At 47.0% G+C, this 27,646-nt stretch overlaps 2 protein-coding genes across 7 annotated transcripts; one reads left to right on the forward strand and one right to left on the reverse strand.

Annotated features, from left to right (window-relative positions):
- Window positions 1-211: 211 nt before the first annotated feature.
- On the reverse strand, window positions 212-9,297 carry JAGN1 (jagunal homolog 1). 3 transcript variants are annotated; one of them, XM_061618889.1, is made up of 3 exons: window positions 8,658-8,705; window positions 2,847-2,935; window positions 212-1,618 (listed from the first exon to the last, which is right to left on the reverse strand). In XM_061618889.1, the coding sequence occupies exons 2-3, from the start codon at window positions 2,933-2,935 to the stop codon at window positions 1,156-1,158; spliced, it is 552 nt and encodes a 183-aa protein (XP_061474873.1). In that variant the 5' UTR covers window positions 8,658-8,705; the 3' UTR covers window positions 212-1,155. The 3 variants fall into 3 exon arrangements, with proteins under 3 accessions (XP_061474873.1, XP_061474874.1, XP_061474872.1); XM_061618890.1 differs by lacking the exon at window positions 2,847-2,935 and having other exon boundaries at window positions 8,658-9,297; XM_061618888.1 differs by lacking the exon at window positions 8,658-8,705 and having other exon boundaries at window positions 2,847-3,481.
- Window positions 8,773-27,473, forward strand: RPUSD3 (RNA pseudouridine synthase D3). 4 transcript variants are annotated; one of them, XM_061618886.1, is made up of 9 exons: window positions 8,773-8,907; window positions 10,659-10,801; window positions 13,740-13,784; window positions 14,848-14,944; window positions 23,220-23,327; window positions 23,480-23,564; window positions 23,808-23,934; window positions 25,131-25,270; window positions 26,482-27,473. In XM_061618886.1, the coding sequence occupies exons 2-9, from the start codon at window positions 10,666-10,668 to the stop codon at window positions 26,689-26,691; spliced, it is 948 nt and encodes a 315-aa protein (XP_061474870.1). In that variant the 5' UTR covers window positions 8,773-8,907; window positions 10,659-10,665; the 3' UTR covers window positions 26,692-27,473. The 4 variants fall into 4 exon arrangements, with proteins under 4 accessions (XP_061474870.1, XP_061474868.1, XP_061474869.1 ...); XM_061618884.1 differs by lacking the exon at window positions 8,773-8,907 and adding an exon at window positions 8,914-9,240; XM_061618885.1 differs by lacking the exon at window positions 8,773-8,907 and adding an exon at window positions 9,235-9,323.
- Window positions 27,474-27,646: the final 173 nt, after the last annotated feature.

Below are 27,646 nucleotides of genomic sequence, written 5' to 3' on the forward strand. Positions count from 1 at the left end.
AGGGATATTTACTGAGACCTTAAACAGATACCATAGAAGGAACTGCTGCCCATGGGTATCATGTTGGCAATTCCTGCCTTAGGCACAAGGGCCTGCAGTGCTTTTCCAAGACACAGCAGATGCGAGAGTGAGGGTGGCTCAAACTACAGCAGCTACAGCCAGCAGCTATCATCCCACCCATCCCCAGCTGACAGAAGACCAGGGTGCAGGATTTGGCAAGTTAATTCTTTATTTGGTACACAAGCATGTGGGGTGTGTGCACTAAAACCCATTAGCTGGGAATGAGGCAGCAGCAACAGTCTCTGGGGCACCCAGGCAGCTTGAGGAAAAGGCAAGGGGACATCTGAGCAAAGATGGAAACCCATCTACATGAGTACAGAAAGCAGGCTGGGCTCTGAGAGGCAGTATCAGTCCCACGGGCCAGAGTTCAGTGTTTGGCATACACCAGTCCACTGTTGTCAGGCAAGGGAACAAAAGCAAAGCTTGACAACATCTGAGTGATAGCTGCTTTCTTCTCTGCCTGGAAGGTCATCAAAGCAAGAGGCCTTCCTTCCACCAGAGCAAGGAAAGTGGCCACCCATAGGAAAATAACTGCATATAACATACATCTCTCAATAGGGCTGGTACCTGTAGCATTCTCAACTGGGAGCTCCGAGATGGGTGAATGCAAGGGGACCCCTGGCCTCACCATGGTCAGTTCTCCAACCCAACTAGAATCCAATCAACTCAAGAGCACAGAAAGTGTCAGTCTTCTGAAATGCATAGCTGCCTGGGCATGATTCAGTGTTCATTGAAATCATCAGGAGCCTCCAGCTTCATCTGCCCAAACTGGATGAGGATGACATCTTTTTTCAAGGGCATGGCACTAACTACGTCCCTTTTGCCCAGAAGAACCCATAAATCCCTCCCATAAAGATGGTTGCCCAAGACTGCAACTCCCAGTCCCTGTCTTTGCCAGAGCAATTTGGAAACCCACAGAGGCTCATATTTCACCCTGCTCAAATGGAACCTCTGGCATCTCCCATCAGCTGGGCACGGTGGGGATGACAGAGAACCCCAATAGTACCATCTGCCTCTCCTTCAGTAGGGCACCCCTGAGCTCCCACCCCTGGCCCCAAGACAGTGTTGCATGCATATGAACTCCCAACCACTTGTTCATTTCTTCTTTTTCTCCTGTGTGCTGGTAAACCAGGAGTCCAGTAGCTTCTTACTGTAATAAAGCTGCCAGCCGTGAACTTGCACAGCCACCACCACCAGCAGGTACATGACAGAGACAGCAGAGAAGCCAAAGATGAAACGGTAGGCCTTGCCATGTCGGTAGAGCTGCTGAGCCATAGGGAACATCTCCATGCTGCCATAGAGGAGAGGTGCCACTGAGAAAAGGCCAGTGCTGATCATGGAGATGACCAGGTAGCTAATGTTGTTTCGGGGGAAGGAGAAGAGGCCAAAGAGCGAAGGGATGATGCTGAGCAGATATGGGTACTCCCACTGGTAAGGCATAGCCACCTGGTCGTGGGGCAGTAGCTTGAAGTGGGCAACACACATCTGTGCTGCCACCAGAAGCCACAGCGCTACCTGCATGTAGATCAACTTCTTAATCTCGGACTTGAGGGACACACTGTGGGAAGGAAAGACAGAAGGTGACAATGGTGAGCACAAGTCCATTCTAAAAGGTAGCTGCAAACATGGAGGTAAGATACTCAACAACAAGCGAAGCTGGTAAGGAACTAAGCTGAAAGACACAGGACAGAAGTTAAAAAAAACCCGAAGCAGGGAGTTGACATTTCAGCTGCCATTAAGCCCCTATCTTGATAACAGGCTTCAGATCATAGACTCTCATATCTTATTACCATTTATTATTATTATTATTATTATTATTGTAAATACTGCTTAATGCAAAATATTATTATTATTGACATTGCCTAATACAACTACTATGGAAAAGTTTGTGAGATTCTTATTGACCACATTTTTTGGCATTATTGATAGTCCAATGTAACAGAAGGTATATTATGACTCTTATTCTCAGCCTTCCTCGACCTTGGGTTCCCAGGTGTTCTTGGATTACAGCTCTCATCAGACGATTGGCCATGACGGCTCAGGCTTATGGGACTTGGAGTTCAACATAAATGGTCCTGAAGTTGGGAATGGCTGCTCTGGATCAACAAAACCCTGACTGTAGTCAGCTATGGTGATTGGGATGATAGTATTTTAAAGAATGGAGACTTTGAGAACTGGGTGTGTGTTAACTGAGTTATAATATGCACACATTAAAAAAAGGTGCAGTGGCAATCAAGCTGCCAATTTGTTTTTGGGGGGGGGAGGCTCCTGCACTTGTAACAGGTGCACAGCAAGCCAAAATTCAGTAGAGAAAGCTTTTCCCGGGCTGTAGATGCAGTGGAGAAGGCCTGACCAGCTGAATTTCCATTGTCTGGAAACTATAAAAGGCATAGGAGTACTGCAAGAAAAATAGTTGGCAACCCTATTACTAGGTGGCCAGCTAATCAACTTCTCCCCTCCTACAACCCCTTCTCTTTTTTGTCTCACTACAGATTGATAATGATTAACAAGGCCAATTGTATAATAACATTACATAAATTATGTGAAGGAGCAGCAAGCTTTTCCCCACCCGCCCTTTGAAAAAGGAAACCAACAGAAGGGGGGCGGTGGAAAAACGTAACAACCCAGTCTCAAAGCAATCAGGTAAATGGATCCAGGACCCCACAAAGGAGAATGACTGAGACAGGACATTCGCAGGGAAATGACAGAGAGGTGGTCCTGCATGTTGCGGAGGCTGGGACGAAGTTTGGCTTTTCCGGCTGGCTACACAGGTTACTGCCCCCTACCTCATTTGGTAGTGTTCAGCCACGCGCTCCCGGTGCCGGAAGTTGCTGCCATCGGTTCCAGTGGCCCGAGGTCCCGCGCGGGAAGCCATCTTTCACGCGGAGTAGAAAGCCAACGATAGGGCAAGTGGAAAACCAAAGTACGCATGCGTGAAAACTGATTCATTGAGGCTTTCTCGCTGCAGCCCTGTTCGCTCCGCCTTTGCGTTTTGAAACAGCGGCTATTCTACGCCTTTGGAGGCTACACTCTATGGTCAGTGCAAGGAAGGGATTCTTGGCTCGTACTGCCCTTATCGGAAGCTTACCCGGCCTCTCTAGTTTTCCTTTTGGGTAACTCTACCCAATCCCTGTTGAACGGAAGGACGGGGTGGAACTAAACCGTAGCCACCACCTCCTGTGGAACTATAACTCCCAGCCATCATAGCGCTATTTTAAGTTCCCACACCTCTACGGGGTTGCTCTACGCACGCGCCTGCGTGGATGAAACCAGCTGGGTTTTTTCCTGGCGCCTCGTGATGTTCCACTCAAACCGTTGGCGCCTGCTTTACAGATGTGGGAGACTGCGGGCGTCGTTTAGTTCACATTGGTAAGAGGTTGCTGAGGAAACAGGATGGAAGAGCAAGTTCTCGGCAGGAAGCTGGGTTGTCACTTTCTATCCCTCTCTTTTTGGCAAGTCTTCTCTTACTGTGTTGTGTGACAGGTAGAAATTCAACAGGCATGGCTCTACCCAGCATGGAGATGTAGTGATGGGAGGAGGAATCACCTATTTAACGTCTGTCTCAAAACAGATGTAGAAACAAAGGTGGCAACAATGAGCATAAGCCCAAGACATTGCTCCTGGTTTAAGTTACTGGAGGGGAGTTCTTGTCTCTTTCCCTCCACGCACTTAACGCATCTCACCAACATCCTAGTGAATGGATAAAGAGGGTGTGTAGGAATTAGGGCTCATTCCCTAGGGGCTTAGCTTTGGAACTTGATTGTAGTGCCAAAGCTCAATTCTGAGAAGTAATGGTAAAGAAAAATGCCTCCAAACACATACAGAGTGCCTTTCTCTTTCATCAGTAAGCCCTATCTGACTTAGAAGGTAGGATTTCTTAAGTAGGTATGATTTTTAGGCAAGATTGAGCCACTCTTTACCCCCTAAACAAATCCCTTGGGATGCTTGGATATGGTGAGATGGGGGCTAAGTGGGGGGGTTGTTGAGAGGGTGGTGGTGTCGCATGGTGTGAGTGAACTGAGATATCTGAGGTGTATGGGCAGGGGATCTGAAAACATTTGGGACTTGGTTGGATAGGACTCAAATTAGTGGAAAGCATTGGGTGGTAAGTAATAACGTGTTACTATAGTTACATCTGACTTCCTCAGGAACGGGCACAGCTGGAACACCAACCTAAGCTGAGCAAAGGAACTCCTGGCCGCTGGTGCCACCTGGTCATCTAGTCACCTGCTTTGAAGTTTGGAAGTGATTGGGATGATAGTATTTTAAAGAATGGAGACTTTGAGAACTGGGTGTGTGTTAACTGAGTTATAATATGCACACGTTGTTAAAAAAAGGTGCAGTGGCAATCAAGCTGCCAATTTTTTTGGGGGGGGGGGAGGCTCCTGCACTTGTAACAGGTGCACAGCAAGCCAAAATTCATTAGAGAAAGCTTTTCCCGGGCTGCAGATGCAGTGGAGAAGGCCTGACCAGCTGAATTTCCACTGTCTGGAAACTATAAAAGGCATAGGAGTACTACTGCAAGAAAAATAGTTGGCAACCCTATTAGGGAAGCCAGGCGTGGGGCGTAGCCCGGTGGTGGAGAAGCAGCTGAGCGTTAAGAGTGCGGCTTGGCGGCGGCGGATAGACGCGGTGGAGAACAGTGGAGGAGCGCGAGAGAGAGCAGCCAGGTGTGGAGGGCCGTGAAGAGCGTTGGTCCGGCGGCAGTGAGAGAACGCTGCAGTGGAATAGCTGGAGTGTGGGCGCGGTTCGAAACGACTGGGGAGCATCATAGAAGGCGGCCAGAGACTGGATACGATCTCCCCCCTCGCCTCGGCGAGTAACTTGGACACAGCTTGGATGGTCGGGGGGGTTGGGGAGTACTGGCCTGGTGGGTGCTCAGACCCACGCCTTCAGTGGCTGCTGGCACTCTCCATTGCTGGTTCTCACAGTGGCTGGGTGGGGGGATAACGGGATATTTTGGTACTTTAGGTGGTCCTGTCTGGAAGTGGGGGGACTTTACTTGAGTCCCGGCAGGAGGGAGGCATGTGCTTGGCAGAGAAGGTTTGTGGGGAGGGCGGATGGCCACGTTATCGAGAGGCTAGGCGGCAGATGCTGGAGGGGTACGAGGCGCAGGCCATGCCAGCTTAGGGGAACAAGGGATAGATGCATAATATCCATCCCCTGTTCCGGGCCTGCGCACCACCAGAAGACAACTGGGAGATGTACGACTCCACCCAATCTTTGACTGCTGTTGTGTAACGCCAGGTCTGTGGTGCAAAAAACGTCGCTCATCCATGACATGATCATGGATGAGCATGCAGACCTGGTGTGCATTACGGACACCTGGCTGGATGCAGCGGCAGTGCCTGTGCTTGAGGCCATGTGTCCAGCGGGTTTCCGATATGCACAGCAGCCAAGGATTGGTAGGCGGGGAGAGGGGGTGGCAGTCATTTATCGGGAGTCCTTGAGTTTTGCCAGACTCCCTCTCCACGAGACCAAGTTTGTTGACTGCATGTACTGGAGGTTGGGCCCTAAGGGCAGTTTAGGGATTCTTCTTGTGTACCGCCCACCCCGCTACACAAATGACTCCCTGACCGAGGTGCTCGAGGTCGTCTCGAGCGTGCGGGTTCTCTCCGCTGACCTCTTAGTCTTGGGGGATTTTAACCTGCATGCCAAGGCTGCTCTCATAGGAGCTCCTCGGGATTTCCTGGAAACCATGACTTCCTGGGAACTGCACCTTTGTAATTTTGGACCCACCCATGTAGCCGGTTATGCTCTCGACCTTGTGTTTGTCTCGGGAGGGGAAGGAAGTGCTGTGAAAATGGGGGCTGTTTCTTTGAACCCCGTGTCATGGTCAGATCACTATCTGGTGAACATGGACTTCTCACTGCCACATACCCTCCGCAAGGGTAAGGGACCCATTAAGATGGTCCGCCCCAGACGCCTGATGGAGCCAAAAGGATTCCTGAATGCGCTGGGAGATGTGGAGCCGTCAGAAAGTCGCCCAGTCGAAACCCTGGTGACGGAGTGGAATAGGGAGATCACCAGGGCAATAGACTGGGTGGCTCCAAAACGTCCTCTCCCACTGAATAGAACTCAGATTGCACCCTGGTATACACCACGCTTACGGGGCCTGAGGCAGGAGGTGAGACGACTAGAGCGCCGGTGGCGGAAATCTCGTTCTGACGGTGATCGGACACTTGTTAGAGCAGCAATAGCTGCCTATCAAGTGGCAACGAAGGCAACGAAGAGAGAATTCTTTGCTGCCTCCATTGCGTCTGCAGAGCGCTGTCCCAGGAGGTTGTTCCAAGTGGTCCGAAGCCTGGTCGGTCCAGTTGCACAGGAACCCTTGGAACATTCTAAAGCCTCCTGTGACAAATTTGCCAAGCACTTTGCTGATAAAATCGAGTGCCTGAAGAGCACGATTCCGTACGCCGTGGACACAGGTAGTGGGCCAGAGCTGGCCAATTGCATTCCGGTCTGGTGGGATCAGTTTCAGCCCCTTCCCTCTGAGGAAGTGGACAAGGTGCTCTCTAATGTGAGGCCAACCACGTGCTTGCTTGACCCTTGCCCTACATGGCTCATTGTGAGCTGTAAAGAGAAATTGAGCGAAGGGATCAAGGCAGTGGTGAATGCTTCCTTGGAAAAGGGTGCAATGCCATTAGCCCTCAAGGAGGCAATAATAAAGCCCATTCTGAAAAAGTCCTCCTTGGATCCCCAAGAGTTGAACAACTTTCACCCAATTTCCAATTTACCATTCTTGGGCAAGGTGAATGAGCGAGTGGTGGCTACTCAGTTACAGACACACTTGGATGAAGTGGATTATTTGGATCCATTCCAGTCGGGCTTCAGGACTGGACATGGAACTGAAACAGCCTTGGTCGCTCTGGTGGATGATTTGAGGAGGGCGTTGGACAGAGGTGAACACACATTCCTCGTCCTCCTGGACCTCTCAGTAGCTTTTGATACCGTTGACCACGGTATCCTCCTGGATCGCCTGAGGGGAATGGGAATAGGAGGCACTGTTTTACAGTGGTTCCGTTCCTATCTCTCTGACAGGCACCAGCGGGTGGCATTGGCATTGGGAGATGAGGCTTCAGACCCTTGGCCTCTCAATTGTGGTGTGCCACAGGGTTCTATCCTCTCTCCCATGCTATTCAACATCTATATAAAGCCGCTGGGGGGCATCATCAGGAGATTTGGGCTGCAGTGCCACCAATATGCGGATGACACTCAGCTCTATCTCTCATTTAAGTCCTCACCAGAGATGGCTGTGGTTACCATTTCCAAGTGCCTGGAGGCCGTAAGTGAATGGATGGGAGGAAACAGGCTGAAGCTGAACCCCGACAAGACCGAGGTACTGCTTGCGGGAGATAGGAGGAAGTTGGGTGATTTTGACCTGGTGTTGAATGGGGTAAGATTGCCCCTGAAGGACCAGGTTCGCAGCCTCGGTGTTGTTCTTGATTCCCAGCTGTCCATGGAGGCTCAGGTCGTGGCGGTGAGCCGGGCAGCTTGGTATCAATTACATTTGATACAAAGGCTGCGACCCTACCTCCCTGTCCATCTGCTCCCACGGGTGGTACATGCCCTGGTCTCCTCTCGCTTAGACTATTGTAATGCGCTCTACGTGGGGCTACCCTTGAAGACGGTCCGGAAATTACAGCTGGTACAGAACGCGGCGGCACGTCTGATCAAGAACAGCCGCCGCTGAGACCATATCACTCCAGTACTTAAAGATCTGCACTGGCTACAAGTTGTTTACCGGGCCCAATTCAAGGTGTTGGTTTTAACCTTTAAAGCCCTACACGGTTTTGGTCCAGTTTATCTAAAGGAACGCCTTCAGCATCACCAGATAAGCCGCCGAACGAGATCAGCCTCCCAAGACCTTCTCTCGGTCCCACCAGTCAAAACAGCTAAGCTGGTGCGGACCAGAGAGAGGGCATTTTCAATTGTGGCCCCCGCCCTCTGGAACTCTCTGCCTTATGATCTCCGCCATGCCCCCTCCCTGACAGGCTTCCAACGAGAACTGAAAACATGGTTTTTTAGGCAGGCATTCGAGACCTCTGTCTAATTTAGTTTAAATTTTTGTATGATGGGGGTAGGTTTGGATTGACTATACTTATTGTTGTTTTGTATTATACGTTATATTTTACTCTATGTTATATTTTAGTCTATGTACGCCGCCTAGAGTGGCCGTTAATTCGGCCAGATAGGCGGCCTAGAAATAAAATTTTATTATTATTATTATTATTATTACTAGGTGGCCAGCTAATCAACTTCTCCCCTCCTACAACCCCTTCTCTTTTTTGTCTCACTACAGATTGATAATGATTAACAAGGCCAATTGTATAATAACATTACATAAATTATGTGAAGGAGCAGCAAGCTTTTCCCCACCCGCTCCTTTGAAAAAGGAAACCAACAGAAGGGGGGCGGTGGAAAAACGTAACAACCCAGTCTCAAAGCAATCAGGTAAATGGATCCAGGACCCCACAAAGGAGAATGACTGAGACAGGACATTCGCAGGGAAATGACAGAGAGGTGGTCCTGCATGTTGCGGAGGCTGGGACGAAGTTTGGCTTTTCCGGCTGGCTACACAGGTTACTGCCCCCTACCTCATTTGGTAGTGTTCAGCCACGCGCTCCCGGTGCCGGAAGTCGCTGCCGTCGGTTCCAGTGGCCCGAGGTCCCGCGCGGGAAGCCATCTTTCACGCGGAGTAGAAAGCCAACGATAGGGCAAGTGGAAAACCAAAGTACGCATGCGTGAAAACTGATTCATTGAGGCTTTCTCGCTGCAGCCCTGTTCGCTCCGCCTTTGCGTTTTGAAACAGCGGCTATTCTACGCCTTTGGAGGCTACACTCTATGGTCAGTGCAAGGAAGGGATTCTTGGCTCGTACTGCCCTTATCGGAAGCTTACCCGGCCTCTCTAGTTTTCCTTTTGGGTAACTCTACCCAATCCCTGTTGAACGGAAGGACGGGGTGGAACTAAACCGTAGCCACCACCTCCTGTGGAACTATAACTCCCAGCCATCATAGCGCTATTTTAAGTTCCCACACCTCTACGGGGTTGCTCTACGCACGCGCCTGCGTGGATGAAACCAGCTGGGTTTTTTCCTGGCGCCTCGTGATGTTCCACTCAAACCGTTGGCGCCTGCTTTACAGATGTGGGAGACTGCGGGCGTCGTTTAGTTCACATTGGTAAGAGGTTGCTGAGGAAACAGGATGGAAGAGCAAGTTCTCGGCAGGAAGCTGGGTTGTCACTTTCTATCCCTCTCTTTTTGGCAAGTCTTCTCTTACTGTGTTGTGTGACAGGTAGAAATTCAACAGGCGTGGCTCTACCCGGCATGGAGATGTAGTGATGGGAGGAGGCATCACCTATTTAACGTCTGTCTCGAAACAGATGTAGAAACAAAGGTGGCAACAATGAGCATAAGCCCAAGACATTGCTCCTGGTTTAAGTTACTGGAGGGGAGTTCTTGTCTCTTTCCCTCCACGCACTTAACGCATCTCACCAACATCCTAGTGAATGGATAAAGAGGGTGTGTAGGAATTATGGCTCATTCCCTAGGGGCTTAGCTTTGGAACTTGATTGTAGTGCCAAAGCTCAATTCTGAGAAGTAATGGTAAAGAAAAATGCCTCCAAACACATACAGAGTGCCTTTCTCTTTTATCAGTAAGCCCTATCTGACATTAGAAGGTAGGATTTCTTAAGCAGGTATGATTTTTAGGCAAGATTGAGCCACTCTTTACCCCCTTTACAAATCCCTTGGGATGCTTGGATATAGTGAGATGGGGACTAAGGGGGGGGCTGTTTGTTGAGAGGGTGGTGGTGTCGCATGGTGTGAGTGAACTGAGATATCTGAGGTGTATGGGCAGGGGTTCTGAAAACATTTGGGACTTGGTTGGATAGGACTCAAATTAGTGGAAAGCATTGGGTGGTAAGTAATAACGTGTTACTATAGTTACATCTGACTTCCTCAGGAACGGGCACAGCTGGAACACCAACCTAAGCTGAGCAAAGGAACTCCTGGCCGCTGGTGCTACCTGGTCATCTAGTCACCTGCTTTGAAGTTTGGAGGGGGGAGGTACACAATCCTTCTGTATGTGTATATTGCTGCTCAGTCCTAAACACGCTTATTCATAAGTCCTATTGATTACATTGAGATTTAGAGAGAACCTCCTGTCTCTTCACATTGGTCAGTGTTACACCAACTGCCCTGTGAAAGATATGGAGATGGAGGCAGAGAAAGGACACCATCTTTACATCTGCTTTGAAAGTGGCTGCCTGGGAATTGTCTTTTTCTGGCCATTGCCCATATTCAGAAGGCCAGTTTTCTATATACATATGATTAAAATGTTGGTTTCCTCCTTCCTTGTCCGCTCACTTATTTGATCTCGGTATATTCAGAGCCCCTTAATCAGCATGGAGCCATTATATCATCCAAAGGTGGTGTTAGCAGCTCCTCTGGTAGAAGCAGATCAAAATGTATCTATTGTTAGAGGAGGTTAGGAGTGGTGGGCAAGCTGTGCGTAGAAGGAACCAGTGATAGGATGGAAGAAAAAAAGGAGGGTGCTCAAGGTTGACTGGTGACTCTTTACAATTTCTCTTCTTGTAGGTATCAGATGCTGCTGAAGCCAAGAGGCTCTGGGAAGCCAATAGCAGACAGTTCCAGTGAACTAAGCCTCTTGAGGCCCAAAAGATCACTGGGCCATGAGGAAATGGTGAGGCTGCTGGAAGCATCAGTGGTGCATGCAGATGGTATGTCTGTCATTTCTCATTACACTAGAACTACATGTGAGAAGGATCTCGGGATTGTAGTCTTGTCACAAGCTGGCATGAGTCAATAATGTGATGTAGCTGCAAATAAAGCTAGTAAGGTTAGAGGTTGCTTTAACAGAACCATAATTTCTAAGTCACTGGAAATAAATAAGTTCACTTCAATCTGCACTAGTCAGGGGGTGATGAGCTCTCCTGCACTGGAGGGCTTTAGGCAGAGTTTGGGCAGTTATGTGTTGGGAAGCTCTAGATCAGGGCCTAGAACCCCCCATCAGATTTTATGAACTTGGAGTAATCCAATGAAACTGAATGGCAGAAGATTCAGGACAGGCAAAAGAGAATACTTATTCATACAATGCATAGTTCATTTATGGAATTTGCTGCCGTCAGAGGAGATGATAACCCCTACTACCTTAGGAGGCTTTAGAAAGAAATTGGACAAATTCATGGACAACAGGTCTATTGTTGCATACTTGTTATGATGGCTGTATATAACCTCCCTGTTCAGAGACCAAAGGCCATTGAATACCAGTTGCTAAAGGTCAAAAGCAAGAGAGGGCTTTAGATTTCATGCTCTGCTTGTAGGTTTTCCAGAGGCATCCCGATGGCCTCTTTGGGAAACGGCATATGAACTAGATGGACCAGCTATGGTGTTGTCCTGGCATATGAGAAGGCATGATGGTGGAGGACCAGTGCCATCATTTGTGATTGCCATGGTGTTACCAGCGCTCTCTGCCCACAAGTGTAAATGTGCATAACTGATAGTTAACTATCTTTGATTTTACACTACTTCCTGGCCTGATGCAGCCATTTTTCTTGGGAAGGAGGTCCTGTGGGAGAGACCCATGAATCTGTCTAGGAATTGGGCTCTTAAGAACAGTATTTGCAGTCTTTTGCAGAATTAATTATGTTTAGGTTGCTCCCTCAACAATGTTTTTAGAATATTCCACTTGGTTACCCTGCGCTAGTTTGTACAATCAGGTGAAATTATAGTCAAATCTGCAAGGGTTCTGTAGTGGATTTCGGTGACCTAGAAAGTCCTATGAGGGAAGATGGGGGGTTGTGTATGTTTAGCCTGGAGAAGAAATTATTAAGAGATAATGTGACCACCTTCAAATACAGATCTCGCTTAGATGATGGAGCAAATTTGTTTACTGATGCTTCAGAAAATAGGATAAGAACTAGCAGGTTCAAAGTATAAGAAAAGAATGTTGACTAAACATTAGGAAGTTCTTCCTGATACTGTGGGTTGTTCCTGATGGTGTGAGAAGAACAGACTGCCTTGAAAGGTAGTGGACTCTCCTTCAGTAAAGGTTTTTAAGGAGAGGCTGGATGGGCACCCCTTGGGGATGCTGTAGGAAAAGAATTCCTGCATTGGCAGGAGATTGGGGATGACGTCCCTTCTAACTGATATTCTATGACTCTCTAGACTAGAACCATTTGTGCTTAATGTAGCTTATGGGTGAAACTCTAGCACTTAAAATGATTATCTTATTATAACACTTCTATACTACCCTTCACTAAAACTGGTTAAGGAGTGGTTTACAAAAAAGCAGGTGATATAATGGAATACATCATAATAATAGAATATATCACAAACAAAATAATTCTTATAAATTACATCAATAGCATAATGAAAAACACCACAAAAATGTCTTAACCCCATGAGCTGCTAAAAGCCCAGTGAGAAAGATGGGTTTTTAATCTGGCATCTGACAAAATGCAAAGTTGATGTAAGATATTTTATTTATTTATTTATTTATTACATTTATACCCTGCCTTTCTTTTCATGATTGATACCCAGGGCGGCTTACCTATGGTTCCCAGGCCATCTCCCATCCAGGCACTGACCAGACCTGACCCTGCTTAGCTTCAGCAGGGAGCTGGCCTTATGTGCCTTCAGACCATAGCCTTGTCAGTGGTTAAGATATACCTCAGTGGGGAGGTCCTTCTAGATGCGGAGCCACCACTGACAAGGCTGTCCCACAGATCTATAGATCTCTGCACTACACGCCTCATATAATACAGGAACCACCATACACTTGGTTTAATCTAGTGTGAGATATGATACCCCCTGGGATTCCTGAGAGAGAGACAATCAAGAATGTAGGTAAACCATATGAGGATCACACATCGGGAAGTTCTAGTGACTTTGGAAGGAGTGGGGAGAGCACAATTTCACAAAGGTTCAGAATGCTGTAAACCAGGCCTGCACAACTTGTGCCCACCAAGCTGAATACAGCTCATTAGCCATGTATGATGGCCTGCCAAGTACTTGACAGCTCCAGCTGTGTTTTCAGGCCAAGCAAGGCGCAGGCAGCAAAAACAGGAGGCTTATGAATCCTCCGCTGGGCTGTCGTACATGGTGGTGAGTACATTCTGGTTAGTGGGTTGGTCACAAATTGTATAGGCCTGGTATAAGCTAATGGAAAAAATGTAAAGACTAGTGTAGAATGTATATGCCTGGGATTCTGTATTGGAGAGTTGTGAAGTTTGCAAAGGAATGCTGTTCTGCAAGTGTAGTCACAGTACAGAACGCAGCCTGCACACTTTGCATAACTGGCATAATTGTATGGCTTACTTCTCTATGTTTATGGATTTTCTCTCCCCCCCCCCCTCTTTCCCTTCTCCAGTCCGTGTGAATTTGGTATCTTCTCTTTAGAAAGCTGGCTGTCAAAAGATATTAAGAGAAAATAATACATTTGAAAGAGAATGAAAATGTGGAAAGGAGCTCTGCTTAGCCAAGAAGCCCCGTTCCACTGGTATGGAAAATTCCACCCAGAGCCATCCTGTGGTTCTGAATTGTGGCAGATGTTGTCAACATGCTTTGGAGTTTTTCTGTGACACCTACAAAGGCTTGCTTTGAACATTCTGATACGCACTGCTTGTCCCTGAAGATATTGGCTCTTTTGTATTTCAGGTGCACTGGTGGCCATCAGCAAACCCCCTGGCTTCCCTGTGGCGGGTATGTAGTGCTATATTTTGATGTCTTTGAATCGTGTGGTGGTCTTCACCTTGGACATTTTGTTTTAAATTGAGAGGCAGGATTATATAAATGCTTTCATACACAGATTAATACAAATGTATGCCTTTTGGCCTGGGCAACTGTGGTATCTGCTTTACATGTGCACGGTCCCAGGCTCAGTTCCTGGTAGGGCTGGGAGAGACCCTAATCTGAAACCCTGGAGAGCCATTGCCAGACAGTGCAGACAATACTAAACGAGAGAGAACAAAGATCTAACTCAGAATAAGGCAGCTTCATATTTTCCTCCCAGTGCCCTACAAATTATATAGGGTAAATATGAGGAGCAAGGTGAGCTCCCAAAGAGAAAATGGGCCAAGCCAGACCAGTTGTAGGGTTTGTTGTTGTTATGTGCCTCCAAGTCGACTATGACTTACGGCGACCCTATGAATCGGCGACCTCCAAGAGCATCTGTCATGAACCTCCCTGTTCAGATCTTGTAAGTTCTGTGGCTTCCTTTATGGAGTCAATCCATCTCTTGTTTGGCCTTCCTCTTTTTCTACTCCCTTCGGTTTTCCCGAGCATTATTATCTTTTCTAGTGAATCATGTCTTCTCATGATGTGTCCAAAGTGTGATAACCTCAGTTTCATCATTTTAGCTTCTAGTGATAGTTCTGGTTTAATTTGTTCTAACACCCAATTATTTGTCTATTTCGCAGTCCATGGTATCCACAAAGCTCTCCTCCAATACCACATTTCAAATGAGTTGATTTTTCTCTTATCCGCTTTTTTCACTGTCCAACCTTCACATCCATACAGAGAGATCGGAAATACCACGGTCTGAATGATCCTGACTTTAGTGATCAGTGATCCATCTTTCCATTTGAGGACCTTTTCTAGTTCTCTCGAAGCTGCCCTCCCCAGTCCTAGCCGCCTTCTGATTTCTTGACTATTGTCTCCATTTTGAACCTCTCCCAGAACGGGGGTCTGGTCTGCCATATGGCAGTAATGGCTAGCTTCTGTGTAGCATCAACCTTTTTTCTTCTTCGTCCATTTTAACAACCAGGCAAACCAGGGGAGCTGACTTTGCAGTCTGTTTTACCAGATCTAACCCAGAAGCTTGGCCTCCCACAGGATATCCAGGTGATCAAAGCTTCAGGAAAGTAAGTAAATCGAAGCAAAGTTTGGTGGAAGAATGAAAATAGGCTGTGTGCAGGATGGATTTTATTTGTTTAGCACATTTATATCCTACCTTTCTTCCATCATGGAATTCAAGCAGCATATATGGGGTTCCCAGACAGTCTCCCATCCAGGCACTGACCAGGCCAGATTCAGACTTGCTTTGCTTCATCAAGGTGGCAGCATTATGAGCATTCAGACCATGCCCTGGGATAATTGGCAAGAGGGCATTCACTGAAAGCTGACTAAAACTGGTGTATTGCTGGACAGTCCATGATACAGAAGTTAGACAAATGAGCTGTAGCACAGCTCCAGTTTGCTAGATGTGATTGTGTGTTCCAGGACTGAGGCTCGGAATAATGCAATGGAGAGCAAGAATGGCTATTGTTTAACTTTGAGAGTGAGGTGCCCTAGGGTAGGTCTATTGCCATTAGTCTTAATTTGCTTCAGAATGTTATTAAGCAAAGAATGGTTGCCAAGGAGTAGTGGAAAGGCTCATGATGGGCTCTTGTGAGCCTAACAGCCTGAGTGTTGGCCTTGTATACAACAAAGTTGTCCTGTTAGCATAAGGACATCTGCCTGCACAACAGAATTTCCTCTCCCTCCGTGGAGCAGTTGGGGGGGGCGGGGACACAGAGGACAGACAAGGAGAGAGAGAGAGAGAGAGAGAGAGAGAGAGAGAGAGGAAGTCCGTGCGTGAAAAGGACAACATTGGATAAAATCTTTGAAGATTATGGTTTAGTACAATGGGGCTGGAGCAATTTCTTATGGAGAAAGGTTACAACTTTTAAGGCTGTTGAGCAAAGTCACAGCCTTGAGACACTCCTCTAAATAAAGGAGGTCAGGAGTGGCATTTTGCCAGTCTTCCTGGAGACTTGGCTGAAGACACACTGCTGCCATGATATGCTGCCGATAACCAGAGGTCTGCCTCCAACAAGAATGAGATGGTTCCATTTCGTTATGGATAAGAAACACAAATACACTAAAAGGGAAATTTAACTGTTTGATGTTGATTCCTTGCAGCATAACTTCACAGTTATTACAATGTAACTTGTATAATGTGTATGTCTGAACTGATAGCATATTATACTTTAACATATGTTAATTGTATACTGCAGTTTATACTGATGTATTAGCCTGACATGTAATTCTGAGCTATAAGCCTGATATTTGACTTCTAAACATAACTGACTGTATTTGGCTCAGGCCTATACTGAAGATGTATTCATATGGAAGTCATATATCTACACATTTTGTAGCATACTTCGATTTAATTCTGACTCAATGGTTAAGACCACTGTATGCATTACTAGTAAAGATGTCTAATGTGTAAAGAATAAATATTGTAAAATTTAAAAAGATAATCCACTGTTGAACTCCCATTTTTCCTGAGATATCCCTAAACATTAGTATGTTCTTTGGTGAGACCTCCAACCATAGTTCATCTAGACAGACTTAACTGCTGGCAGAAACTATGGGAGCCCAGGTGTCCACAACGTTTGTGATATAAGCTATCTGTGTAGATACGGACTAAGGGGAGTATGCAGGAACCCTCAGTCCAGTGCATTCACACGACAGATGGTTTGAGGTCATTTAATTAGGTTAGAAAAAGAGACAAAAGAGATGGGGAGACACGGTAGAGGTGTATAAAATTCTTCACGCTGTGGACAAAGTAAATACAGAGGTTTTTTCACTCTCATAACACTAGAAACTTGTGGTTATCAAATGAAGCTGAATGGTGGGAGATTAAAGATAGACAAGAGCACTTGTAACTAAGGTCTTATTAAACTTTGCTTTCATAGAGGTTTTATTTTAATAAATTTATATCTCTTCCTTCTAGAAGGATCCCCTGCATTTAGTATCTCCTGCATTTAAGATCTTTTTTGGGAAAGCTATCCTACAAGTAGTGTATGATGCAGAAGCAAATGTAGTCAAACTCTAAACTAGCCCCTCACCCCAGTTGAGGTTGCCCTTGAATCTTTCATGTGGTACTCCTAGTGTCACAATGGAATTTAGGATTGGATTGTCTTCAGTATTGTCCAGAATTCATAATGTCTTGCTTTTGTGCTAGTTGAAATTACACTCCTGATGGCATTGCTCTCAGCTTCTTCAACACTCTCAACCCCCCTCACCATGTTAAGGTGTGCATCCTAGAAGGGGAAAATTTCTAATAGATCTATACAAAATTGGACTAACAAATGTGAAGCCCCCATAATTAAGTATGGACTTATTCCTGATATCCTGCAGGCTATTCACTGCTATAGCTGCAAAACAGTGGGTTATAAATAAATTTAGAGAAAGGATAAGATCCGGTTGTGGCAGCCTACATGTGCAATGGGCCTTTTCTTAACTGGATGTTATCCACAAACTGTAATTTTCTCCATTTTATTATTCTGTTAAATCTGACTATGATCGTCCCCAATTACTTTTTCAAGTTAACTGTTGGTGTGATGAGGAAAGCATTTACTGCTTTGAGATTCCTAACTCTGCCGGCAGCACATTTAGAGGGGAGATGTACTGGAATCCCTGTAAATTGTTGTTTATATATTTGTGGCCAGGGAGATGTGGAAGATATTGTTCACTAGGTATTGTTCCCTGTACAATTCCTCCTAGTAATAAGTTTTCGAAAGAGAGTCTTCAGACAATTGCTTTTTTTAATAGTATGGAGAAAATTTGTTACTTCATAGGGATAAATATATTACATGTAAAGTTCCTGTGTTTGCTCTAGCAGCCCAACAGATCAGACAAAAAATTATTACAGAAAATGGGGTCCAGTGTGCTGGGGATCACCTATGGCAAATATATCAAAATAAACTTGATTATGTCTATATTTTTGTGATGGCCAATTGTTTTTAGCCTATCTTCACACAGCACAGTTAAACCATGAAATTTGCTGTCGCAAGATGTGGTGACAACCGCTAATGTGGACAGTTTTAATAGAGGATTAGACCATTCATGGAGGTTAAAGCTATCAATGACTACTAGTCTTGGGAGCTATATATTTCCTCCAGTATTGGAGGCAATATGTGTCTGAATCCCAGTCACTTTGAAACAACAGTGGAGAAGGCTATTGCCTTCAGGTCCTGCTTGTGGGCTTCTCTTAGACATCAGTTTGGCCACTGTGAAAACAGAATGCTGGACTAGATTAGCTTCCTGTCTGATCCAGTATGGCTCTTCTTATGTTAGGAAAGTAGTTCCCTGAAGCGACTATATTTATTTATTTATTTATTTATTTATTAAATTTATATACCGCCCGACTAGCGATAGCTCTCTGGGCGGTGAACATAAAATAGTATAAAAATACAATGAATAACAAAATAATATTAAAATACAATCAACAATACAATAAACATTTTTAAAATTAGATCAATGTAACTTAAAATGCTTCAGAGAATAGGAAGGTTTTGACCTGGCGCCGGAAGGAAAGCAGAGTCGGCGCCAGGCGTACTTCCTCAGGGAGACTGTTCCATAGTTCGGGGGCCACCACTGAGAAGGCCCTAGATCTTGTCATCACCCTCCGGGCCTCCCTGTGAGTTGGAACCCGGAGGAGGGCCTTCGTAGCAGAACGTAGTGCACGGGCCGGTTCATATCGGAAGAGGCGTTCCGCAAGGTATCGTGGTCCCGCACCGTATAAGGCTTTATAGGTTAATACCAACACTTTGAATCTAGCCCGGAAACATATTGGCAACCAGTGCAAGCTGGCCAGAACAGGTGTTATATGCTCGGACCGCTTGGTCCTTGTCAGCAATCTGGCCGCCGCATTTTGCACTAGTTGTAGCTTCCGAACTGTCTTCAAAGGTAGCCCTACGTAAAGCGCATTACAGTAATCCAAACGTGAGGTTACCAGAGCATGTACCACTGATGTAAGGTCCTCTTTACTCAAATAGGGACGTAGCTGGGCTACCAACCGAAGTTGGTAAAACGCATTCCTAACCACCGAGGCTACTTGAGCCTCAAGTGAGAGGGAAGAGTCTAAAAAGACTCCCAGACTACGAACCCGGTCCTTTAGGGGGAGTGTAACCCCGTCCAGGACAGGGTATATATCCACCATCCGATCAGAGAACCCGTCCACCAACAGCATCTCAGTCTTGTCTGGATTGAGCTTCAGTTTGTTAACTCTCATCCAGTCCATTGTCGAGGCCAGGCAACGGTTCAGCAAATCGACAGCCTCACCTGAAGAAGATGAAAAGGAGAAGTAGAGCTGCGTGTCATCAGCATACTGATGACAACGCACTCCAAAACTCCTGATGACCTCTCCCAACGGCTTCATGTAGATATTAAAAAGCAGGGGGGACAAAACTGACCCCTGCGGGACCCCATATTGGAGAGCCCGCGGTGTCGAGCAATGTTCCCCAAGCACTACCTTCTGGAGACGACCCGCCAAGTAGGAGCGGAACCACTGCCAAGCAGTACCTCCAACTCCCAACTCCGCGAGCCTCTCCAGAAGGATACCATGGTCGATGGTATCAAAAGCCGCTGAGAGATCAAGGAGAATCAACAGAGTTACACTCCCTCTGTCTCTTTCCCGACATAGGTCATCGTACAGGGCGACCAAGGCTGTCTCAGTGCCAAAACCGGGCCTAAAACCCGATTGAAATGGATCTAGATAATCAGTTTCATCCAATAGCGCCTGGAGCTGGCCAGCAACCACCCGTTCCAAGACCTTGCCCAGGAATGGAACATTCGCCACTGGCCTGTAGCTGTTAAAATTGTCTGGGTCCAAGGAAGGCTTTTTCAGGAGTGGTCTCACCACTGCCTCTTTCAGACAGCCCGGGACCACTCCCTCTCGTAAAGAGGCATTTATCACTTCCTTGGCCCAGCTACCTGTTCCATTCCTGCTAGTTTTTATCAGCCAGGAGGGGCAAGGATCCAGTACCGAAGTGGTTGCACGCACCTGTCCAAGCACCTTGTCCACGTCCTCGAGTTGAACCAACTGAAGCTCATCCAACAAAACAGGACAAGACTGTGCTCCGGACACCTCACTAGGATCTACTGCTATAACTTGAGAGTCTAGGTCCCGGCGGATACATGAGATCTTATTCTGGAAGTGATCGGCAAACTGATTACAGCGGGCCTCCGATGATTCCACCGTGTCCGGAGGGTTTGAATGGAGAAGCCCCCGGACAACTCGAAAGAGCTCCGCTGGGCGGCAAAGAGATGATTTAATAGTGGCAGCAAAATGATGTTTTTTAGCTGCCTTCACTGCTCCTACATAGAGCTTAGTCGAAGCACTAACCAGCGCATAATTGTATCCGTCGGGAGTTCGTCTCCATTTCCGCTCAAGCCTCCTCCTATCTTGCTTCATCGCTCTCAGCTCCGGAGTATACCATGGAGCTGTATGAGCTCTACACAGGAGAGGGCGTGCAGGAGCGATCGTGTTTACAGCCCGGGTCATCTCCGTATTCCACAGAGCGACCAGGGCTTCAGCAGGAGCGCCAGTCCTATCAGCCGGAAAATCCCCCAGAGCCCTTTGAAAACCTTCAGGATCCATTAGTCTCCGGGGGCGGACCATTTTAATAAGTCCCCCACCCTTGCAGAGGGAAGAGGTTACTGAAAGTCTAAACTTCAGCAAGCAGTGGTCTGTCCATGACAAAGGGAGTGTTGTAAAACTCCCCACATCCAGATCACTTTCCCCATGCTCAGTAGCAAAAACAAGGTCTAGAGTGTGCCCCGATACATGTGTTGGACCACTAACATATTGAGACAGCCCCATGGCTGTCATGGAAGCCATGAAGTCCTGAGCCGCGCCAGACAAAGTGGTCTCGGCATGAATGTTGAAATCCCCCAGTACTATTAGTCTGGGGGACCTCAACAATATATCCGAGACCACTTCCGCCAGCTCAGTTAGGGAAGCCATTGGGCAGCAAGGTGGGCGGTACACCAAAAGGATTCCCAGCCTGTCCCTCTGGCCCAACACAAGGTGCAAACACTCCAGGCCAGTAACTGAATGAACATGGTGCTTGGTGAGTGAGATGGAACTCTTATAGACGACAGCAACCCCACCTCCCCGACCCTCAGATCTACCATGATGCTGGACCAGGTACCCCGGTGGGCAGAGCTGAGAGAGACCAACTCCTCCCTGCTCACCCACCCAGGTCTCGGTTATACATGCCAGATCGGCTGCCTCATCCACAATCAAATCGTGGACGAGGGAGGTTTTATTATATACCGATCTGGCATTTAATAACAGCAACTGGAGATCTGAGAGTTGGCTGATAGGACTACCAACGACCTTGCGGGTGTGGGAAGGACCGGAACAAGGCACAGCCACAACATGTCTGGACCGCGTTCCCCTTACCTGGCACGTCCTTCTCACAGCGCCATACCTTCCTTTGCCCGTCACTACGGCAATTGGGGCCCCCTCAAGTCTCCCCGCCTGATGGATAAAACTCTCTCTGAAGCACATAATACAACTAAAATATACAACAATTAAACGTATAAAAACAGCTATATATACAGCCATATATACAGCATATAAACAAACATACATTCATATAATCAGGCACCCATTCATCTCAAATTGCATCAACACACCAACAAAAAGTAAAGAAAAAGAAAAAGAAAGGAGCAGCACAGCAGCAAGAGCAGCAGCCTCTCCTTCCCTTGGGGCGATGCTTTCTTCCTCCTGCAGGGCCTGGGTCTCCCAGGCTAACTCAGCCAGCCGGCTTATGTATCCCTCCAAAGAGGGACAGGTGGTAAGAATCAGTCCTGGCTGGCTGGGTACCTGGGGCCTGGTCCTGCCAGGCAGAAGTCCCTCTGGGAAGGGTGGTGGAGGTCCCGCAGCAGCAGCAGCACAGCAGCAGCAGCCTCTCCTTCCCTTGGGGCGATGCTTTCTTTCTCCTGCAGGGCCTGGTTCTCCCAGGCCACCTCAGCCAGCCGGCTTATGTATCCCTCCAAAGAGGGACAGGTGGTAAGAATCAGTCCTGGCTGGCTGGGTACCTGGGGCCTGGTCCTGCCAGGCAGAAGTCCCTCTGGGAAGGGTGGTGGAGGTGGTGGTCCCGCAGCAGCAGCAGCACAGCAGCAGCAGCCTCTCCTTCCCTTGGGGCGATGCTTTCTTTCTCCTGCAGGGCCTGGGTCTCCCAGGCCACCTCAGCCAGCCGGCTTATGTATCCCTCCAAAGAGGGACAGGTGGTAAGAATCAGTCCTGGCTGGCTGGGTACCTGGGGCCTGGTCCTGCCAGGCAGAAGTCCCTCTGGGAAGGGTGGTGGAGGTGGTGGTCCAGCAGCAGCACAGCAGCAGCAGCCTCTCCTTCCCTTGGGCGATGCTTTCTTTCTCCTGCAGGGCCTGGGTCTCCCAGGCCACCTCAGCCAGCCGGCTTATGTATCCCTCCAAAGAGGGACAGGTGGTAAGAATCAGTCCTGGCTGGCTGGGTACCTGGGGCCTGGTCCTGCCAGGCAGAAGTCCCTCTGGGAAGGGTGGTGGAGGTGGTGGTCCCGCAGCAGCAGCAGCACAGCAGCAGCAGCCTCTCCTTCCCTTGGAGCGATGCTTTCTTTCTCCTGCAGGGCCTGGGTCTTAGCATCACCCCCTTGCACGATCTCTTTCGCATATAATGGTCAACGCATGTTGACTGCAGTGAACTGATGCCCCTGTGATGTCTATGCTTTTGCATTGAATAATCTATAGTGCCTAGTGTGTACCATCCCAGCTATACATGAATTCTTGCTTGAGGATGAGTTCATCTTTTGTACTAAGTATTTTATGCACATACCTCCTTTCTGCAATGCCAGGGTTAGTGGCTCATTTCCCACCCCTTGCAAAAGGATGGTCTCAAAGGATCTCAAAAATTGGTGTAAGCTGCTCATAGACCATGGGTACGGTGGGGTATAAATTTGGGAAGGAGTGGAGCTGCAGTCATAGAACTGATGGGGAACTGCACAGTGGCTGTCAATTCTTTGTCTGATAGAGTGGAAAATGTCCTGAACTCAAGTAATAAGATCAGAAGAGCCCTGCTGGATCAGACCAAAGGCCTATCTAGTGCAGCGTTCTGTTCTCTCAGTGGCTAACCAAATGCCTATTGGAAGCCCACAAGCAATAGCCCTCTCCTGCTTGTATTCCCCCAGCAACTAGTATTCAGAGGGATACTGGAGGGCATGTATAGCCATCATGACTTGGAGCCATTGATCCCATCTCTTTTATGGATTAATTGAGTGGCTTTAGGCAAGTCACTATTCTTCAGCCTCAGTATTCTGTCCATGGAATTACTTATTAATGGCTTATGTCAGAGAATTAAAGGGCATAAAGGACTTTGTATCTTCCTAGGGAGAGTTCTGGACTTGTTCTACTCTCAGGTTGCCCAAGCACCACACAGCGTCTCCAAGACTTCTATGCCCGATGTCGGAGAACAAAATGTCCACCTGCTACCTATTGGTAATTTCTTCCCGTTTCCACCAAATGGGATGGGGTGGGAATCCCTAAAAGTAAAGGGGAGAGGCCTATGAGTGCCCATTCTGCCTTCCCCATTTCTCTCAAAGCATTGTAGGCTCTAATGGGTGACCTGATAGGAGACGTTCTCTTTGCAGTGCTATCACTACCAGGATCCCGGTAGCCTCGGAGGGGGAAATTCGTACATGTCTCAAGGAGATCCGAGTTGAAGATTTTGATCTGGTGAGGAAACTTTTAACAGGGAGGAGGAGATGATTTTATATTGTGGCTTTAAAAAACTTGCCTGCTGCTGCTAAAGGCAGCAGGTGCTCTAGTAAGTGTACAGTGGAGTCCCTGCAGGGCCAAAAATGAGTCCTGACAAACCTGGTCTTGCCTCCACTGGGATCCAGTTGCCTGGACTGGGCTGCTGCAGTTACCAAGGGCAGCAGGGAATGCACTGACTTGTGGCCTCTGTGTGGGTTGCAGGTGATGCCGGTGGCTTCCCCTTCTCGTGGCAGCCTCCAGAGGAAGGAGGTGAAAAAAACACTGACACGCTATAAGGTGCTGGACTCCCATGAAGGCTGTGCCTTATTGCAGCTACAGCCACTGACAGGTGCGTTACAGAGGCCTGTGGAGCAGAGATCCCCAAAGGAATAACTAGAAGGAGCTTTGTGATGTGGAAAGGAAGTGGAGAAGCCAACAACAGTTCCTTCATAAGCTCAATTATAGCTACTCCGCTAAGCTTAAAGCCATGCAGCATACAGTTTGGAACCCGAGACAGCCCTAGCCTACTCCTCCCCCCCCCCAGAACTGATCAAGACTGTAGCCCACATGGCTGTAGAGAAAAATCTGGAATATGAATAGCCAGAAACTAAATGAGGCCAGGCTAGATCCTTTTATGATTAGGAGACGGGGCTTGTATGGCCAGTTTATTTCCCTGCCCCTTCTCTGCCTCCCCTTGCTTCAGAGGTAGGGAACTTCCAGTCCAAAGGTCATATTAGGCCTGCCATGTCATTTTGGCCAAGCCATAGAGCATTTTTTTCCTTTCCAGGGGAAGTGCTTTGAATCTAAACCACTTTCTCTGCAGAGAGGAAAATGTTACATTTTTAGGAGCATTTTCCCTTGGGCAGAGACTTTAAATAGGCTCCCTGTAACTGCTGCTCAACTGATTGGCAGTTACAGCCAAGCCTCTTTGACTGCACACTTCCAGCACCAATCAGCTGATTGTCTCTGAAACGACATGTTCAAATGAGGTTGCATGACTGCTGATCAACGGTTACAGTGAGCTCCTTGAACTTTGATGGGTGAGTGGTCCTGCCCATCTGTCATAGTTGGCCTGCACAGTTGGGGAGATAAGAATTTTGCCCATCAGCTGGATCAAATTTCCCACACTGCCTTACTGGGTCTCCTTATTTTTAATATTATTTCTATTCCTTTCCTCTTATTATCTTAGCCTTATCTCCCAGAAGTGTCGATTTTAATTTATGCTTTCCCTTTTTAAACTTGTCCTCTGCCATTTTACTACTTCTTGCACATTCATTATTTTGTACATTTATATTGTATTGTTTTGCAAAATTATGTAGCTAAAACGTTTACCTCTCTAATTCCAAGTCAGAATCTGGGTTTCTTAGGTATAAGATCAGGCTCTTGTAAATTCTTATTTTACCTTTTTCTTGACATTGTCCATCTGTTCTTCTCAAAAAGAGATCTTGGAATGAGGGTTATGCTATAAACATTTTTCACCTAATGCTCTTGTGGGAGTAGAATACTCTGCGTTCTCTTCTCATTTCTTGTTTCTCCTTGTGGTAGTCTTCCGCAACCAACTCCTGGTCCACCTGACGCTGTTACTGAGCCCTGCACTCGGGGATCATGTGTATTCCTCCCGTGTGGGGACTGTCCTGGGGGAGCCCTTCCTCTTGCCTGCTGAGACTACCCTGCCACGGATACAGGTACCAAACTGTGGAACTGATGCTATCTCTTGTCTTGGTTTTAGGGATCTATAGAGCAACTTGGCAAGGTAGGAGGAAAGAATCTAAGAGGTCGATGTAATGTCAGGATATAGTCAGGTCTAGTAGTCTTAGACTATCACTTGGTAGATAAGTGGCAGCAGTTAAGCTTTGTATCATTTGGGGAATTTAGTACCCTCCATACGTACAACTCCCATCACAGCCATTTTTCTAAGAACAGATGGGAGTTCTAAGTCCAGCATCATTTGGAGGGCAACAGGTTCTTCATCCTTGCTCTATGGCCATACAAATGGCTGAAGTTTCTGGCAGCAGCCTTTCAATTTCTAATTGTGTTACATGGGCCTGGAAAAATCTTCTATAGTAAATAGGGCTCAGTATGAACCTGGATCTCTGCAATCTTAGTCAGACATACTAGCTACTGTGTCATGCTGGCTGTCTCTTATCCTCTGGTGGTGGGGACACCTGGAGCAGGGTCTCTGCTGATGATCTCAGCAAATAGCCAAGTTCCTACAGAGAAGACAGTCCTTCAAGTACCCTGACCCAGGCTGTTTAAGTGAAGTGGCACTGGGAGTGGAATGTTGGAACTCTCCACACTGTTTTACTAAGCACAATCTAACGCTCTCCTCCAGCTGCGACTAACTTATGGGAAGGGGAAAAAACAGGTGCCATACAGGTCACTTCTCTGATTTTCAAAGCAATAGCAGGACTGCTGATTAGTCAAAAGCATTCTTGCTTTTGACTTTCAGCTGTCTTTTGAACACTTTTTTCTGCTGACAGAGCTATACAGATGTTTAAACTTTTCTTGAGTAGCCAGTCATTTTAATGATCTGTACTGTTTTTAATGTTTTTTAAAATGTTTTTATATTGCTGCGCACTATCCTGATATTTTGTGAGAGGGTGATATATAAATTCTTTTATAAAAGCAACTTCTAAGAACCCAAAAGGAGATCCCAGTCATAAGATTTACCAACCCTATCTAATTTAGATTTAAGTTGCTCAAGATTCAAGGGAAGCCCTTGTGCCCAAGTTCAAAGTCCTGCTCTATGAATAAACTCTCTCACCTTGGGCAAGTCACTGTTCTTTAGCCTAATGAACCTTCCAAGTTTGCTAAGCATAAAAGTAAAATAAGGTCTGTAAGCTCTTTATTATAGAAAGTAATAATAATTTCTCAACCAACCCCCCCCCATTGGTAGGTCCTAGAAGATTCTTTGCTGAAGAAGCTCCACCTGCAACAACAACAGGTGCATCGCTTGCTGCTTCATCTCCACCTCCACCAGCTCCTCCTCCCAGCTGCCGGCTCATCTTCCTCCAGCACTGTGCTCACGGCTCCTCCACCACCTTTTTTCCTGCAGACACTTTCTCTCCTGGGTCTTGTCTTACCCCAGGACAAGAACAAGCAGTGACAAGGCATTCAGAGCATTTGTTCCAACTCAGTAGGCACCGTCTTCCCAATAAAGTGGAAGTGTTGGCCTTAACAGCTAGTAGCAGGTCTCTGGGGCGAGAAGGCAGCCTTTGCTACAGAAAGGAAGAACCATTTTGCCCCCTGCTGGCAAGATGCTCACAGAGCTGCTGCTGAAGAATGTAAAAAGGCTTATATTGCCTCTGCTGATCTAACATGGTAATGGAAGCTGTTTCAGGGCTTTTGTATAATGCCCAAATGAAGGTAGCTCCAAGGGAAGTGTCAGTTCTAGAGTTTTTGTTTGCCCTGAGCAATGCAATCTCAGTTTTAGCCAGCAGTTTTAGCCAGCAGTTTTAACTGTGTGCGCACAGCGGTGCCATGGCAACATAAGTCAACAGCTGGCTTTAGGTCCAGCCAGAGAAAGCTAGATACACCCAACTCCTACTGAAATCAGTGGGAATGCTTCGCTCTCATTAATGTCAATTGGATTTATGCATTTGTCATGTTGTGTAGATTACACTCACTGCAGCACAAAAACAATGCACTCAACATTTATCCTGCTAGAAGAAGTAGTGCCTGCTCGTTGGATTGCTTGCCAGCGAGATAGTGCTAGAGGCCTCTACACTCAAGATAATGGCACTGTCCTAGTGGGGTAATGAGAGACAAGCCTCTCTCATTTGATACGTTCAACTTCTAAATGCAATTGTTTGTATTGAAAAATGTGCAGGGGAGAGGCTTTGGTTTTTCAGTACCACTTAAAAAAAATAAATTCTGGCATAAAGAGTTGTTGCTGAATGGGCTTCAGATAACATCCCTTCCCCTGTATATCCTATTGAACTGAGACTATTTATTTTTAAAATTGTCTAGGCCACCCTTCCGTATAAATATTCTTAGGGTGACTTACATGATAAAGATAAACAAAACAAATATAAGAAATTATAATAATTAAACTTAAAACA

Source organism: Rhineura floridana, chromosome 3 (assembly GCF_030035675.1).
Source record: "Rhineura floridana isolate rRhiFlo1 chromosome 3, rRhiFlo1.hap2, whole genome shotgun sequence".
Lineage (NCBI taxonomy): Eukaryota > Metazoa > Chordata > Lepidosauria > Squamata > Rhineuridae > Rhineura > Rhineura floridana.

Bases quoted from the DNA above. Each gene is read 5' to 3' on its own strand.
- JAGN1 (XM_061618890.1), bottom strand. From the start codon at position 8,746: ATGGCTTCCCGCGCGGGACCTCGGGCCACTGGAACCGACGGCAGCGAC. The intron at 1,619-8,657 runs GTAGGGGGCAGT...TCCTTCCCACAG, and splicing joins GCTGAACACTACCAAATGAG to TGTGTCCCTCAAGTCCGAGA.
- RPUSD3 (XM_061618884.1), top strand. From the start codon at position 9,170: ATGTTCCACTCAAACCGTTGGCGCCTGCTTTACAGATGTGGGAGACTG. The intron at 23,565-23,807 runs GTGAGGAAACTT...TGTGGGTTGCAG, and splicing joins GAGTTGAAGATTTTGATCTG to GTGATGCCGGTGGCTTCCCC. The intron at 23,935-25,130 runs GTGCGTTACAGA...TCCTTGTGGTAG, and splicing joins GCAGCTACAGCCACTGACAG to TCTTCCGCAACCAACTCCTG.